This window comes from Argiope bruennichi, chromosome 9, assembly GCF_947563725.1.
Source record: "Argiope bruennichi chromosome 9, qqArgBrue1.1, whole genome shotgun sequence".
Classification (NCBI taxonomy): domain Eukaryota; kingdom Metazoa; phylum Arthropoda; class Arachnida; order Araneae; family Araneidae; genus Argiope; species Argiope bruennichi.
This window is the reverse complement of record NC_079159.1, coordinates 54,000,957-54,018,528: the sequence shown is the minus strand read 5'-3', so window position 1 is coordinate 54,018,528 and position 17,572 is coordinate 54,000,957. Positions and strand designations below refer to the sequence as shown.

At 27.7% G+C, this 17,572-nt stretch overlaps 1 protein-coding gene across 3 annotated transcripts; it reads right to left on the bottom strand.

Moving 5' to 3' along the window:
• Nucleotides 1-4,141: 4,141 nt before the first annotated feature.
• LOC129984770 (uncharacterized aarF domain-containing protein kinase 5-like) lies at nt 4,142-17,343 on the bottom strand. 3 transcript variants are annotated; one of them, XM_056094723.1, is made up of 13 exons: nt 17,169-17,343; nt 14,039-14,306; nt 13,732-13,795; nt 12,068-12,268; nt 11,415-11,555; nt 11,042-11,155; nt 10,410-10,541; nt 10,006-10,089; nt 8,841-8,922; nt 7,676-7,846; nt 4,818-4,995; nt 4,544-4,711; nt 4,142-4,341 (listed from the first exon to the last, which is right to left on the bottom strand). In XM_056094723.1, the coding sequence occupies exons 2-13, from the start codon at nt 14,302-14,304 to the stop codon at nt 4,233-4,235; spliced, it is 1,710 nt and encodes a 569-aa protein (XP_055950698.1). In that variant the 5' UTR covers nt 14,305-14,306; nt 17,169-17,343; the 3' UTR covers nt 4,142-4,232. The 3 variants fall into 3 exon arrangements, with proteins under 3 accessions (XP_055950698.1, XP_055950699.1, XP_055950700.1); XM_056094724.1 differs by having other exon boundaries at nt 17,223-17,343; XM_056094725.1 differs by having other exon boundaries at nt 17,289-17,343.
• Between the last annotated feature and the right edge of the window lie 229 nt (nt 17,344-17,572).

The window sequence follows — 17,572 nt, the reverse complement described above, 5'->3', positions numbered from 1 at the left end:
ACTGTGAGGGCAGATGGAAAAAATATAGCACATTTTTCTACTTTATTTTGAAGATAAGATATAGATAATGATGTCACTCAAATCTGGAAAAAAAAATTCCTTGTACATATACAAGATACGAGAAAATGCGCAAATAGCATTCATGTGCTCATAATCCCTGTTTATACGACTTAGTTCTATGGTAATGAGGTGACTGGCTGTAATTAAAAAAAAAAAGACTCAAGTGTTAGTTATATTGGAGGGTTTTAAGGAGTGGAAAAAGCAAGGAAAGGAAGCGACAATTGAACACTATTCGAAATTAGCATATTTAAAGAAGGTTTATTAAAAAAATCTTTATTATCTAGAATTTAGCAAGACAAAATTTATATATTAAGGGGGTGGATATGTTACGGTCAATGTGAATAATCTGTTATTATTAATAATACTCAATAAAATTTGGTCAATGTCAGTTTTTTGCGGGTTTTTTATGCGTTGGCAACAGTTAGACAATATCAGTTGATTGTTTATTTTACAAGTTAGGCTCCCGATTCTTTCGTTGTCAGTTTTTGGCGTTTATATTATTGGTTTTCACAAAATAAGATAGTTATTTAAAAAAATTTTACAACGACACAATGGATGACGATTTAGAAATTATGAAGTCACGTTTCAACAACTATTTAGACTTGCTCAAAGAAAAAAAAAAAAAAATTAAATTTCTTTTGTTTTTTCTTGTTTTGAAATATATGTGTTTTCTTGGCTTGATAAATGTGGTTGTTCATTTTGAATGCATTTTTTAGGCCCTTCTGGGCCTAGCTGAATGTCAACAGATTCATTTAAAAAATGATCCAAAGTTAATCTTCAATTTCCAAAATATTGGTAAAGTTGCTTTTATAAACATAGCACCTCGTTTTCCTGTAAAAATAAGGCACATGCTATGTGTAGGAGCGATAAATCATAGTTTAGACAGAGAGATAGTTTTTTTAGCTAAAGCCATGTCTGTTGTTTAGGAAACTTAACCCAAAAAATTATATGCAAGGAATACTTTATATATAAAAAATCGCAACTGCAATCTCATTCGCAAGGAGTGCATCAAGACTTCTAAGATCATGCTCCCTGCCATACAGATTAGTGTATGAATAATCAAGAGCACCCATCTGACCATCTGCACATTTTTTGATGGATTCACCTAAATTTGCGAGACATCCTATTATCACAACATCTGCATCCTTATTTACCAGCTTTATTACTATCCTTGTCACTATGGCTTCTAGAAGTACTTTTCGTACTTTTGCGCTTTTTTTTTTATGTGTATTTAAATCCATCCAAGGTGTATAAATGGGGGAGCCGCATCCATCCAAGGCGTATATCTTCGTGGAATTTCCGCACCTCTGTACTGCCGACCTCTAAAATCTAGGGACCGTAGTACCTCCAGAAAAAATTAGAAGGAACATTGATTGACCCCCCCTCCCCCCCAAAATAAATATAATCTACTATATCCGCCATTAAATCCATTCAGGTTTTTTTTTTAAATGCTTCAAAATATCTTTTTTTGCTTCCCTTCATCAGATATATATTGGGATTGTTCAATGATTTATTCACCTCCCCCCCCCAAAAGACGAGACTAATAAATCATGAAATAAAAAAAAAAGAATTTAGAAAAAAATATCATAGAAAAACTTCACAGCAAGTTTAAAAAACATATACAAAGAGGTACACCCATGTCCCAATTTTATATAAACCGTTTAATCACATCGACCAAGTTTCATTGGGAATTTTTAATAATAACAGGTTAAAGTGAATAATTTGCGATATTTCTCACTTTGACCAAAAGAAGCGGTTATTATTAATAATTACAGGTTAGTATTAATAACCGGATTGATCACTTTAACCGTAACAGATATATTACCTCTCATGCTCTTTTAAGTGTAAGTGGCGCAAAAGTAAGGACTCGAATGAAATAAAACATTTTTGTTATCATGCTACAAATTATTTAGTGATTACTTAATAAAAATCCATTACAAAGCAAGATTACTTTTTAAAATTTATTCAGTTTTGCCAATTCATGTATTTGGGCATCCATTTCTGCAACTTCTTCAGATTTTTTTAACCATTAGTTTCGTGGAGACAATCTTTAAAAAAATAAGGTACACCATTTTTGTAAGCATTGAATGTGAAGCAACAATTTTTAATACCCACAAACATTCAGCTTTAAATTATTTTTGAATAAAAAAGTTCGAAATCGGTTTATTTACGGACATTAAATCCATTTTCGGATTTGACGTGTCATTCCTTTTAGATACTAAGTTCAGCATCAATGATGACTCCTTTGAACTGGCACGCAGTCTTGCTTGTTTCCCTCTTTTGGCATGACTAGAAATTATCTGTTTTTTCCATATTACTTAGGCTTATTATTTTTCTTACAAAGCAAGCAGTACGCAACAAATTGATTTTGTGGAATTTTTCGAACCCATTCCGCAAAATCAGGATTGATTTTTTTTATTCATCCAATTCGTATTACATACGGATTTTAAGCAGCTAATTGATTTAAAAATATTCTCTAAACTAATTTCAATAAACTCAGTTTCTCAAGTAATAAACAAACCATTCAATAAACTGAAGCATGATACACTAAACACCACCGCACTGCTTCCGCAGATTGAATGTTGCTAACCCCGCCAGAGAAATGTATTCTATTCTTTCGCGATGTTGTAGAAGTTTCGCGAATTCTCATTAGTTGCTATTCGGAAATCTCATGAAAAAAAAAAAAAAAATGTCTCACAAATTGAAACTGGAATAATCTATACAGAAAAATAGGGGAGAGGAAAAAGGGGGTGAGTTTCCGCATTGCACAATAGCGAATGGTCTTGCATCTTTTTTTTTTTTTTAGGAAGCTATGACTACGATCTTTTATTCTTCCAATCTTTAGAGATCAGCATTTTTTGGATAGGATTATAATAACTAGGAAACTTAAAATTCTCTGTTCTTATGAAAATTTCCAAATTTCCCTCATTTTCTCGATTTTTTAGCCGATTTTTAAATTTTTTGTGTTTTTCTAGTTTTTTTTCTATGGTGTGGCCCTGATAGATGGACCTTCAGCTATATGGGCCATGTAGGAACATGGAGCAGATATTCGAAAGATATTGCAAGAGCCGAAATTAATCGGTTATTCCTCACACAAAATCGTGATATTAAAATGCGCAATTTACAACAAATTGGAAGTATATGCTTATTTTTCAATGATTAAGAAATAAACTATTGGATAATGATTAGAGTGGGCATCATGTATAAACACTTAGTTTTGCCCCATGCTATTTTGCCATAGTTTGCTTTACTGCACTTTGTCTTTTGCACACTTTAAAATGACTTAAAAAATTTAAGATCACTGCCCCTTCATAATCACTGTACTCTTTGTTTTAACTTAAAATTACTTATATTAAGCTCTTATGCTCAGAAAAACTAACTAAACCTATTACAAAAATTCTTAAGTTCTTATCATGGTGAACACTGAATAAATTTCAAGCTGTGACTATTTTTATACTACAACGAGAATAAAAACAGTACTGGTCAGATAATATACAAAGCGTATTCGGAAAGTAAGTACTGGTTTGAAAAAAAAAACCAGTAAAGATTTTTTTTTTTTTAACATGAAAGAGTATACCTTAAACAATTTTTCTACACAGTTTCCGCCAATGTTCAAACACTTGTCGTAACGGATTGCCAGCTTTCCTATACATTCTTCATAGAAACTTCCTGCCATTCCATTGAAACCCATCGGGAGCACACCTTCTGATAACCTAAATGGTCTGTAACAATTTCGTAAAAAACAGTACTTGAAATTTGAGTAAATTCGTCTGAAAGTATCGTCATTGTGAAACGTCTATTCTCATGGATTTTTTTGATCAACTTTCCTTTCAATTACAGCACGAATCTCACAGTCAGCGGGATCAGTAATTGTCTTAAACATTTTAAATGTATGCAGCAAACTGAAAACACAATGTAAAGCAACGAAAATGGTGAAAACCAGTGTACAAGGAAGACTAGTGAAGAAAACGCTGTCAGCATCGTTGCGGCGGCGGTACAATGAAACGGTACTTACTTTCCAAATACGTTTTGTATATTTTTCTATCTTTCATGCAGAAATATGTGAAAGCATCAACAAATATAGAAAAATAAAGATATATTTCAATGATAAAGGAAATACAATTAAATAGAACATGATTATATAATATGCAAATTAGTTGATGAACAATAAATTAATTTAGAAGCTCTAGAACTTGAGAAACACTTTCTTCAGTTGCTCGGCCTAATAGTATTAAAATACGCAGGTACATAGTAGTAAAAAACATATGTAACATTTCCAGCCTGAAAAATAAACAACAATCACTAAATGAATCTCATAATTTTTTATAGAGTAACTTCAGAATACAATTGCTTCAATATGAATAATGAAAGCACACATGAACAATGGCTTCACATCTTAAAACTAGTACTTAATAGAAAGTTAATTTGAATCGATTTGCCTTAAACTGAGTAAAATCAGAATAAAATTTGTTAAAATACATACTTAAGAACAAAATCCAACTGCATCTTTTCTATCAATCCTCTGATAGACATAGTTATATTTTTATGAGATATATTGTATGCTCCTTGGACAGCCACACGGGCCATTAGTGAATAACGATCAATACGGTCACCATGAGTTTTGACAATAGATCTAACTGTATTAATATTCCTGAAAAATTCAAAAATGTGCAAATAGTTGAAGATTATTAAACTGTTATTTCTTAAGTTCAAATACTGATTATATGTAACTGTTGATAATTACAGGTATTACCTACCTGAAAACCAGAAGCATTGGTAATGGTAAACTTCTAATGACAGTCATAATATTATCGAAATGATCTTTAGCCATTTGTTTCATATATGCAGCATCTTTAGCACTTAAGCGATTGGGTATACGTATTTGTTTTCTATCCAATGGCCTCTGCATCAAAATTTCACAAAAAAGATAATAATCTGAAATCATGAAAAATAAATCCATATAATTACACTGCATTGCAGAGCACAATTTAGCGTTGTTATGAGAAGAATTGAATACAGTTCTAGCTACAACTCATATTTGGATTTATATTAAGTCATTTGTGAGATTCATATAAGTATTGCACTAATAAATAAATAAAATACATAGTTAGAAAAATTCATACTTTGTATACAACAACAAAGTAAAAGATATCCTCATAATATAAATTACAAATAAATAAATAGAAAAATCACCCCCACACTTCCAAATTGGAGATAAAATTTCAAGAATTAATCTGGATAAAATGGACAGATTTCATAAAAATTAGAATTCTATATAATAAAAGTTTTTTAAAAGATAAGCACTGCTCTGAAAATATTGTTACATATCTGTAATGTTGCTTCCCAGTACGTTTAGTTCAATCACTGGAATGACCGTTTTACGATCAACTCTGTTGGGTGCCGCCTTAGTTATCTCAGAGCTTGGTGACAAAATAGATATTACTGGAAACTTTGAGAATTTTAGCAATTCAGCCAACAGGAATTGAGATACGCCTGAATGGTCCAGCACTTTCTCGGCCCGCCTCCCGGGGACTATAAAAGGCCGACAATATCAAGCTGAAGTTAGTCACAGTCAAGTATCAAATTGTCGAGAGGATAACGAAGTAACGGCGGAATAGTCTAGCAAAGAACAAGCTTTGTGTGGAGCTCAAGCGATTGCTGAGCTATGTGCCGAGTCCTGGCATTTATTGTAAAAGCAGCATCGTGTTGTGTAGTAGGTCGTGTCATGAAGTAGCCAGCCATGTAGTAGTGAGTTGGCAATTGGATACAGCTACAGCGAGGAGACAGTGGAGAATTGCAGACGTTTGGAGAGATCGTAGAATTCCCTCTTTCTACTGAATTCTGTCTGGTCGTTTTGTGTGCTATGATTGTTATTGCTACCGATTACTACTTGTGGGCTACTGTTTATTGTAGTATGCTGCTGTGTGTTGCCCGTGTTCGTCTTGGTTGCATATTTGTCGTCTTTGTGTCTTAGAGTTTAATAAATGTTGTTTGTTATTGAGGACTGCTGATTGTTTTCACACCATACACCCACTGCAAGCGAACCGGGTGACTTTACGAACTTGGTGGATTTGAAGTTCCATAACAATATTAAGTAAAGGAAACATGCACTGAAAACAACAACAGAGGAATAAAAAAAAACTTGTTTTGTCTGAATTCACTAAACCACTAGAATATCAAATAGTTGCAATGATACTTCCTAAAGTGAAATTATAGCCAATTATAAAATGTACAAGAAGTGTGTGTTTTTCTTTATCTTCATTACATCTCTTATAAGCACCGATGGTAAATAAAAAAGTTTTTTAATAGGCTTACTGGAAAAGGAAGCCATTTAATATCTCTTTTTGAAAATTATTTTTTGCAGGGAAAGCTAATCACACATTTCAAAATATTAAACAGTGAATGTATTTATAGGAATTTCCATAAACCAATTAGAATAAGGTTATTCAGTTACCACATTTAGAACACTACAAAACAATGACATTTGAAAAAAAAAAAAAAAAAACTAGCAATATAAAATTTTCAGAAATCAATTTGACCAATAGGGGGGGGGGGTTAGAATTGATCCGTGAGGAATATTCTACTTCTTACAAGCATATATATTTAATTTGCTTCAAATACAACAAGCAGATTCAATATATGCCAGCTTCATATATTTAGCAAACTTATGATGGATTTTGAATCAGTGGTATCCTACTATTAAGTTAACTCTATTAGTAGTATATTCATAATTCAATAATAGCAATTCATTTATTAAACTTCCATTTTTTACTAATAAATGAATTTATTGCACCATTATATCCTAATATTACTGTAAAATGCAACAAAATTCATAATAAAAAAACAGCATGATTTTATTAAAGATCCTACTGTGTAGAATTCTAACCGCATTTTTGACTGTATGACAATATCTAGACCATGTTGATGTCCAATAAAAGACATTTCCAGATAAATTAATACATGATTCTAGAACTACCTTGTTCATGTTCTATAACGATATTGAGAAATTGCAGCATGCATTGTCCATGCTTTTATGTTAATCAGACATAATTTCGAAAAATATACAGAGGATTTACAATAGAATCATATATATAACTTTACATTTAAAAATTAAGCATTTTTAAAATTATCATGCATATTATCACAACAAACCAACACATTTCTTAATATGATAGCATATATCTTTAAATTTCTGCTTTTTTACAAGATTGATATCGGAGTTTTTTAAAAAAAATCAGTCTATACGATAAAACTTCTATTAATAATTGTGCCTGCCAAAATTGAATGCAATTCTTTAGCTGCTTCATTCATTACAATTTTTTCTGACCTGTATATAGTGTCTATTATCAATTTCTCCTCTTCTATGTCGTCTTTCTCCTTTTGCAGTACAGATCAGTTATCAGATAATTATCATGAAGTGTATTAAGGAGAAATGAATTGTCTACATCCACATAAGCATGCACTTTCCTTTCAATAATCTATATATCATAAGCTTAAATTTATTTTATACCTTCGAGTGTGTCATTATTTAAAGACTGCCAGTAATCAGGATGCTATTAAAAATTCTACAGTAAATTTTTTATTAAAATTTTTTTAATGTAAATAAAATTAATACCTTTGACACCTAGTTCAGAGCAATATTTTTTCATTTCTTCTCTGTCATTCAATATAATTGATTTCCATAATTTTGAAAGAGATACTCGATTTATCTCAGGGAGATATTCATACAATCCATGATCCAACAACACAATTTCTGCTTTATTGTCCTTACCTCGGCGCACAAATACTGGAAAATAAATTTATCACATTAAATATAATCACAATAATTATTTTAAATATACATGCCTTAATTCATGTCAATAATGCACTCTGCAGATGGATAAGTATAGGCACTTTAAATCATTTATACTAAACACAGACCGAAAATGAATGACAATTGCACTTCAAGCACTAAGACAAATTTATAATTAAATTTCAAAATTAACACATCACATATTCTTTTACAATATAAAAACAAAAAAGTTAACTGAAATATATGTAAAAATAAACTTTTTCTGAAGATAATTTTACCAAAAAATAACTTCTTCACAAATCTTCTCCTTCATTGTCAGAAAATATACAATTATAAACATTTTATTTAAAAACCGAGGTAAAATATAAAAGTAGAGCAATTTAAATAGTGTGTAAGGTCAGTGAAATTTACACAAATCAATATTTCTATATTCTAATTTTTTTTAATTATATAAATTACATTTTAATAAGATAAAAGTAACTGTTAGAAGAATTAAAACTGAGATGCTGTTTATTCAATTTTTTTTTCAAATAATCACATTTTTCAATTCAAGGCATAACTTTAATTTATGTTATTACAGCGAATTTTAATTTCCTAACTCTAAAAATAGGAATGGAGGGTTTTTTGAAATCACAATAAGATCTAAAGAGAGTAATAACAAGGTTTTTAATTGTGTTTTAATTTCACAAAAGGATATTGTATGTGCACAATACAACAATTCTCATACATATAACAATTATTGATAAAATGAATTAACATTTAATGACATATTTATGGTACACATATATAAAATAAAAACTTACCAGGTACTTATGTATGCCTTTCTGTTGCTTTTTAAAAGAGAAACATAGATATCTCAATTTTATTCCTATTAAGACTGTTTTAAGATCAAACTAATATATTTCTATCAAGCATTATAAAGAATTTTTAATATATGCTTCCCATAAATGTATTTTAAATGTAAAATGAATAATATGTCATTACACACCATTTCCTGGATGGGGATCAGCATGTACAAATCCCGTATGAAAAATTTGTTCTGCAAAAGTTAGTACCATCTTTTTATCAACCTAAATTTGAAAAAAAGTTAAATAGAATTATAAAATTGAAGAGTATGATGTTGAAACCTTTGAGAACACTATAAAACTTTAACCAATAGTTCATTAATATATTAATGTTCATCAACTTAAATTAAAAAAAAATATTTTACAGGTTATGGTTCCATTATTAAAATGAAAACTGTAGAGCATGTGCTGCATCTTTGTTGCAAGAATAATATTCCTCAAGCAATATAATATCATTCTAATAATCTGTTTTGATGTTCTATTTCATGAATGCTAATTCAGGTTTATATATACCTATTCTGATGTTTTTTTATTTCTAGAGTTGGTAATACAAACCAATACAATAAGTTATTAAGTAAAACAATTTCTAGAGAAGTTCAGGCTTAATGGCAAGCAGGAATCAAAGTGAATTTCAAAATGATAACAATCAAAATAACAGATTCTTATTTCAAACATTAAACAAACAAAATAAAAACCTTTCAATAACAAAATTTATACAAGAGATTTAAAAATAGAATAGTCTTTAATCTCTCAAGTAATTTTAATTTATCAAATTTTTTTTTTCAAAACAGTTTACAGCTTCACTTGTATTTTTAATTTGGAAATAATCCTTTGATACATATCCTGCATATACACAACTGATTTTTGTAAAGATTAAAACATTATATCACTATATAATACCAAAAAAATTATATAGAATTATTCCAAGTAGTCATGACCCTTAACAAGATTTATTGCCAAAATAAATGTAAATAATACCTTATATACAAAATGTCCATACCTAACATGATTTGGTTTAAGTTTTAAATATATATGATATTAATTTTTTATGAATGAATTTATTATTATTATATAATTAAATTATAACTTGTATTTATATTATCTGTTACAGAATACAAAAGTAACGTTTAGAGGCAAAAAAAATTCAGTTTTTATTCAGACCATAATCGAAGTATAAATAATTATATTTATGAGTTATTTTAGAAAGTTGAAAAAAAAAATCATACTTTAGATTACAGTATACATAAAATGTAGAAAATTTTAAGAAGCATTAAAACTATTACTAATACATTTTAAAGAATTACTTACATCAGCTAAATCTAATCCCATATCTTTAATTCCTTTAATATCACTCACATTAACACCATCTATGAATTCAGCAGTAAGAATTCTCTGAAATTTAAAAAAAGAAATAACAGTAAGTTTTCTTAGAGTTAATAATGAAGAATAATTTAAGGAACCAATGACTGCATATTTTTAAATAAAAATGACTTATATGAATAATTCTGATAATAATCTTATAAAAGAACATTTAAAAGAAATTAACTTTCGTGGAATCTAAGTTTATCCAAAGTAAAATTAGGTTTAAGAAGTTTTGAAACCACCATTATCAATTGTGTTTGATTTTCTAATTTAAAACAAATAATTAGATGATGATCCTTTAATTATTATTTTAATTAATGTTAGGTTTAAGGATAAAAAAATTACAACACCTTTGTTGATAAATTCCACTTCACTTCAGGAACATGGACAAATTTCAAATGCTGAAGTTCTCTGGAACATCTTTCCATGTTTTTTGCTTCATTGATAAAATCCAACTCTGCTTCAAGACTTTCTTTCAAATACTACTAAAGTCACAGGTATATAAAAAAGTGACAAAAATCATTGTATTCAATTTATTGGGATATAATACTATATTCACTTAATACCTAAAAATAAAAACTGTTTTTAAAATAGATTTATTATACCTTTAAAAGTTTATATATATATTTTTTTAAACCCATTCAAATCCAATATATACATTTTTCTATGATTTTAATCAAAAACAAATTGTGGTAAAAATTTTCATTCTAAGAAAATAAAAATTAATTTAAAAATGATTCTTTATATGAATTTACTATTCTATAATTTAAAAAAATCTGTTACATTTTTTATGAAAGAATCAAAATAATCAACAATTAAATTATTTTTGTATGAAAAATGTTTTTAAAGGTTTAAGAAACTGCATATTATAATGTCCAAAATTAAAATAGCATATTGAAGAATAAAATGATTGATAGAGAACAGTAATAAATAATGATAAGCTTTACCAGACCAAACAAAATAAGTAATGAAATCCACTTACATTCATAACCCAAGTAAAATTGAAATTAGGATGCATCCATCCAATTATCTTAAGTAGAATGTAAATAGTATTAACATCCCCATTGAATCGCTGTTGTAAATCGATATATTGAGCCTAAAATATAAAAAAAAGCACAATAAAGTATTTCCTTCAATAACATTAAGCCAATTCTTCTTCCTTGCACCCCTATTAAATCAATAACATAAAAACAGGAGTCACTAAACTTAAAGTAAGGAATAAATATGATTAAAGAAATATCAGTCAAGAAATTTATAATCTTATCTATAATACAATTATATTTAACTTTACATTACTGTTTCAGCCCATAGTGTGATGTCAAATAATAAATTCAAATCTATTTTATGGCACTTACTTTTACAGCAACAGTTTCACCATTATGAGTAGTTGCCTTATAGACTTGAGCTAAACTAGCAGCCGCGATAGGTTTTCTGTCAAATGTAGAAAATATTTCTTCAGGAGGCTTGCCAAAGTCTTCCAAAAACAAAGTTTCAAGCTAGGAGAGAGAAAAGTGACTTTTTCTTAACTAGTTATAACTGGAATTTAAAAAATAAAAATTTTTATTGATCAAAAATTGATACAATTATTCCTTTTATTATGCTATATTTATATGTGCAATATATTTCAAATACAAAATTCTTTTTAAGGAAAGAGTTTTTATATATGTACACTAACACAATATTCAATTATAAAAAGGAGAAAATAAATGAAATTATTAACTTAAAATTGGTTGAAAAATGATTAACTAATTTAAATGGCAAAATATTTTCATATTACTAAATGAATTCAATTTAGTTAAATTAATGGCTGCAGCAAGTTAAATGTGTTTTTAAAGTTGAACAATCTGCTTATATCAAATTTCTACATTGCATATTATGATTTATGTAATAATTTTTGTATTTGATATCACAAAATAATAACAATTAAAGCATATTTTGTATTTTAATTGCACAACACGCATAATTAAAATTAATTAGAAATAACCAATTTTAAATTAATTGAACTAACTTCATTTTGACCACGAACAAGAGCTTTGTCATGTAGAGCTGAGAGAGTTTCAGTATATTCTGGTGGTAAAATATGATTTAATGATACAAGTCCTTGGCCAAGCTTCACATATAATCCCCCATTTTGTAAACAGCCTTGCAGGAGTCTAGTTGCTGAAACTAAATGGCATTTTTGCATTGCTACTGTATAGTCCTTAGAGTTCTAGAAAAACAAAACATCTATTTAAAAAATGTTTTGTATTATATTATTTATTAATTTTTTGTGATATAATCATCAAAATGAATATTAAAAATAGCTTACATATATTATTCGTGGCATAATAAAAATATATTTTCTCAAAGTATGCTACCATGACCAACATTAAGAAAAATCATTTTTATAGGATTTTTTTTTTTTTTTTTTAAGTTTCTACTTTTAAAAGAAATATCATTTAAAACATCCCAAAGAAAGAATTAAAAAGTTATTGATTTGAATAACAACTAACAAAAAATAAAGCTTTAACAAAATTTATTAAAAAAAACTAGTTTATATTAATGATAGGATAAGAATTACTTCTTTCATTGCATTACACTCATTAATATAAAATCCACTAATATAACTACAAATATTATTAAGGAATGATTATTATATATGATAGATATAAAAATACTATTTCAATATGTAAAAAAAAAATCCATCACTTCATTACCAATAAAAAGGAATAATGATAAACAGATAATTTCCATAAATAAAAGTTGTCATGATGCAAATAGACTCTTTATTTATTCCAAACATAAAAAATAAATGTAATGTATAAATTAGAAATATTAATATTTTTTTAAAGTTTTGAGGTATGCATTAATTTTTATTAGATTTATTTTTCAACCACTTATTTCTTAATGCAATAATGCTTCAGCTGTTATTCTAAGGTGCAAAGTTTTAAGACAGTATTTACAAATAATTTATGCAGTTATAATTATGTTATTATTAATGGGATATTGAAAAAGTGGGGAAGTCATAATTTCTCTATTTCCATAGCACTTGGTTCACAGAGCTAAGGTTAATTTTTTCTTCTACTAACCACAATTGGAAAAAAGCTTTAACAAATAACAAAAAAATTCAAATAAATTAGTAATTTTATCAATTACTGCAGCTAGCAGAAAACTCTACTATCAAGTTAAGTAAATAGATAATAAAGATAAATAAACAGTTAATGGATACAATAGATAGAAGATAATGCTATAAATAGCTCACAATTTTTCAGGATATGGTATCTAACTCACTGATTTATGTAGAAATAATCATCTAATTTTGCAACTTTTACAATGTTGTAGATTTAAAAAAAAAAAAAAAAGAAAAAAAAAGTAACTTCTTTTAGGCAACAAATTTCTAGTAAAACTTCATAATTTATTCTGGCATTATATTTAAGTGAATAATATTAAGATAGCACATTCCAAAGTTATTTTTAAAAAAAACTGTATTATAATATTACAGCACATTAAATTGTATGATTATTATTTGTAGTGTCAGTGTATTATTTTAACACTGATAAGTAAAGGAAGATTAGACATGAATAATATTATTTAGAAAAAAGAATGTTAAAAGAAGGTTTAACCTTAAATATTCTTAAATGTATATTTTTCATTAATTAAAAAGTTGTAAAACTTTAATTTCAAAACTCTTACCTCATCTAATCCATACAATTTATACCAATAATCGATTGATATAGCAAGACCAACTTTTAATGATCTAAAAAATTGAAAAAGAAAGAATGGTAATAAAATGTATTATAACTGCAATATCTAACAAAAGAATTGACTTTTATAAAAGCATCCGCATAAAAATTCAAAAAAGTAATCTAATATTCAAATGTATTTTTCTTGAATAAAATGTATGAATTTATTTTATAGTAATTAATTTTCAATAAGATTAAACAAAAATATCACTAGAAATTTTAGTTGTTCAGTATAATAAATTTCAAAATTTACGAACCTGAAAAAACGACCAATCCCTGAAATTGTAACATCAACTTGTCGTTTTTCAAATGAATCTAAAGACTCATAATATGCAAAAGGTGTAGCTGTAATAATTCCAAAGATAGTATATTTAATATTGCGTCTCCAAAGTTTTTTGTTTCCAGTTTTGGAGGCTGATTGAAATTTTCTAGAGAAAGACAATTGATGAATATTCTTGGCCTTAAATATCCTTTTGGTAGCGCTTGTTGCATAGTTAAACATACAGGAAGTAGTATAAAACATTTCTAAATGAGGAAAATAATGTATTAGATTTCAATTAATATCCCTTACAAAGCAGTTATTTTTATTAATCTGAAAACTAATTTGTGGTATAAAAACAGAAGAAACTGAAAATAAAATTCTGAGCCAAGTTAAAAAAAAAAAAAAATCTGACAAGTAAAGTACATAAAATTTATTTTAAAGCTTCTATACAATGTTACAACAAGGTTAATATTCTGGTATAATAAGCACAACAGTTAAGATGATGTTTACAGAACAGTTAAAAAATATTTTCGTTTCACAAAGATTTTTTTTCACCAATTTCAATATTAGTGATAAAAGCAATACATACATATATTAACACAGTAACTCAAAAATTTAAGGATACACTTTTTTTTGTGTGCAAATTAGCACAAAGTATAAATAAGTATTGATGTTAGGAAATTTGTAACAAGAATACTTAAAAAAAAAAAAAGGGCAGTCTTATCGAGAAGCAGCTGAAATTATTGGCAGAAGCCACAAGTGTGTTCAGAAAATCACTGGAAAATTTAAAAGTGATGGATTGATTGAAAATAAAAGTGGAAGAGGAAGGGAAGATATTCTGAGTAACTGATCTTAAAGTAAGTGCACTCAAACTTGCTGCAGAAGCCTCTCAAATAATTGACAGAAATGTAAATGCTGAAACTACGAGAAATGTAATTAAACAAGATAGATATAAAAATTGAGTTGCTAAAAAGAAATTTATCAACTTGCAAAACCAGAAAAAGCACTAACAACTCATCAATTGAAGACAAATAACTTTTAGAAGAAAGTTGTTTTTAATGTTGTATTCAATATTTTTTGGTTGTAAAGGCTGATATTGGTTCCAAAACTGCTAATAAAGATAAACTAGTAACTGCGGTGCAGCTAATGAAAATAAACTACGAATTGTGGTGTAGCTAATGAAATTAAACTAAGAATTTTAGTGTACCTAAAATAGATGAATACGATGCTTCTATTAAAGCAGTTTATTGAACTATGGGAGGAGGCATGGAGTCACCACGCTACTACCTGTATAGCAATGTGCTCGGTCTGCAATTCTAAATCTGGCAGATCATGACCCACACAGTTACAAAAAGGAACAGCCCTAGAATGAGAGTTCGGCAACTTGGCACATTGGCAGCAAAGTACTTAACATTGGTGGGGACATTCAACCATATGGAGAAAACACATACTACTTTGGATCCGAGAACATTTATGAGCTAAAGTTAACATGATGGAGGCTATGTCGTGGTTTGGGGTTGTATGGCTTCAACTATAAAAAGAAATTTAGTTTTTACAGATGGCATTATGGACTATTTGGTTTACTTGGATATACTTCACAACAATTTAAAAGAAAGTGCTAAAAATTTGGATTTCGATAGATACTTCATATTTTAGCATAATCCCAAACACATGTCAGGTAATATCGAATTGTGGTTTTTTTTTCTTCCTTGTATACAAAAGTTACATACACGCCAGAATCCCCTGACATCAAGTCATAAAAAATCTGTATGTCATATGAGAAACAACAGTCGAAAAATAGAAAGTCAAATTAAAACAAAGAAAGCAAAGCCAATTTAAAACAAATGTTGTAAAAAGAATGGAACAAAATTCTTTAGATCTTCCAAAGAATTGGAAAAATTATCACAGTTAGAGGTTGTTTAAAGGACATTATAAAGGCCAAATAAGATGCAACTAAATATTGACATTTCCTTTGCATGTGAGGTATTACAAAAACTACATTTATATATTCTCAACTTTTTTAAGTAAAAATCTACATATTTACTTAAAATGCTTCTAAAATTTTAAATTTTAAAATTTTTTTGATGATCTTTCTTTATTTTTACTTTAAATTATACTATTTATAATAAGTAAAAATAAAAACATGTTTGTAGTTCTTTGTAGTATGTTATTTATACTGAAAGTTGGATGTATCAAGTAAAAGTAAAGTTTATTCTCAATTGTTTGAGCCATAGTATATATACATATATCGCTGTTATCAATACTGCAGTTGCTGGCATTGTAAGGTCATTAGATTTCAAGAACAAAAATTATCTTTTTAAATTATTGTTAATAGTAAAGCTTGCTAATGTAATTTACAAAAGCATTAATATAAACATCTGATTCATTTTTTTGTGTTGTCACAGAAATCCAATTTTACATTTTATTACTTCAAAGATAAATTTGGACATAAATGTATACCTCAAAACATAAACAAACATCTTATTTTGAAAGTACTGTGATTTATATTTAATTGCATATACCCACATGCTATATATTTAATTGCATATACCCACATGCTATATATTTAATTGCAGTTACAATTAAATATATAATTTTAAAAGAGAAGTTTGCATGCAATGCATAGTAATTATATTATGATTTCAGAACACTTATACTACAGAGTTTTCTTTAGAATTATTAAATATTAATGGCAATAAAACTAAGATTACTGCAGATTTCTATGCTTATAAACACAATAAAATTGATCCTCTGGATGTGAAACCAATTATGTATGAAATTCTACCTTTCTTATATGATGATTAAAACATGTTTTTTCCCCTTTAATATCTAATATTTCTGCTAATATTATGACGCGAGATGATAAAGAATAAAATTGATGATATGAATTACGATGTTTTAAGAATTCATCCAATTTACTTGCATCTTGATAATCACGCGCTATTCGATTATTAAATAAAATTTAAAAATATAAATTATTAAAATTTATAGATTCTCGAAGCAAACTCTAAGTCATTGTGCGCAATTAATCTTCATGAAAAGATTTAAAGGTAAAAACTTATTTTTCTCAAGGTGAATTTCATAAACAAGATTTTTATCCTTATAACTCTGAATAAATTATTTACCTATCAAGTTCTAAGTGTCTCTGAAAAATAGTTTTAAAATCTATTAAAACTTACAAAACAAATAACTGAAAAGGAATGAAAAAGATTAATATTATTTAAATTGTTCAACAGTCAACAAACTTAACACAACTCTTCACAAAGCAACTCTCCTTCAGTGCGTCAAATCGAAACTTAAAAGCATGGACGATGCGTTAGCAGTTACAGTTAAAAATTAAAGACATTGACGAGTTTTCAATGTCGAGTTCTAATCTTCAAAAAAAGGATACGAATGCTATTTATTCTATAATTGAATTTTTGTCTTGCAAATCTGCTTATAGAATTGCATGAAAAACTAGAATATTGAAAATCTGTAAAAAAAAATTAATATGAAAATTAAATTTCAAGATCTTTCAACTGAACTGCAA

Bases quoted from the DNA above. Each gene is read 5' to 3' on its own strand.
- LOC129984770 (XM_056094723.1), bottom strand. From the start codon at position 14,304: ATGTTTTATACTACTTCCTGTATGTTTAACTATGCAACAAGCGCTACC. The intron at 13,796-14,038 runs GTTCGTAAATTT...TCAATTTTTTAG, and splicing joins GGGATTGGTCGTTTTTTCAG to ATCATTAAAAGTTGGTCTTG. The intron at 8,923-10,005 runs GTAAGTAATTCT...TTTCAAATTTAG, and splicing joins TGGGATTAGATTTAGCTGAT to GTTGATAAAAAGATGGTACT.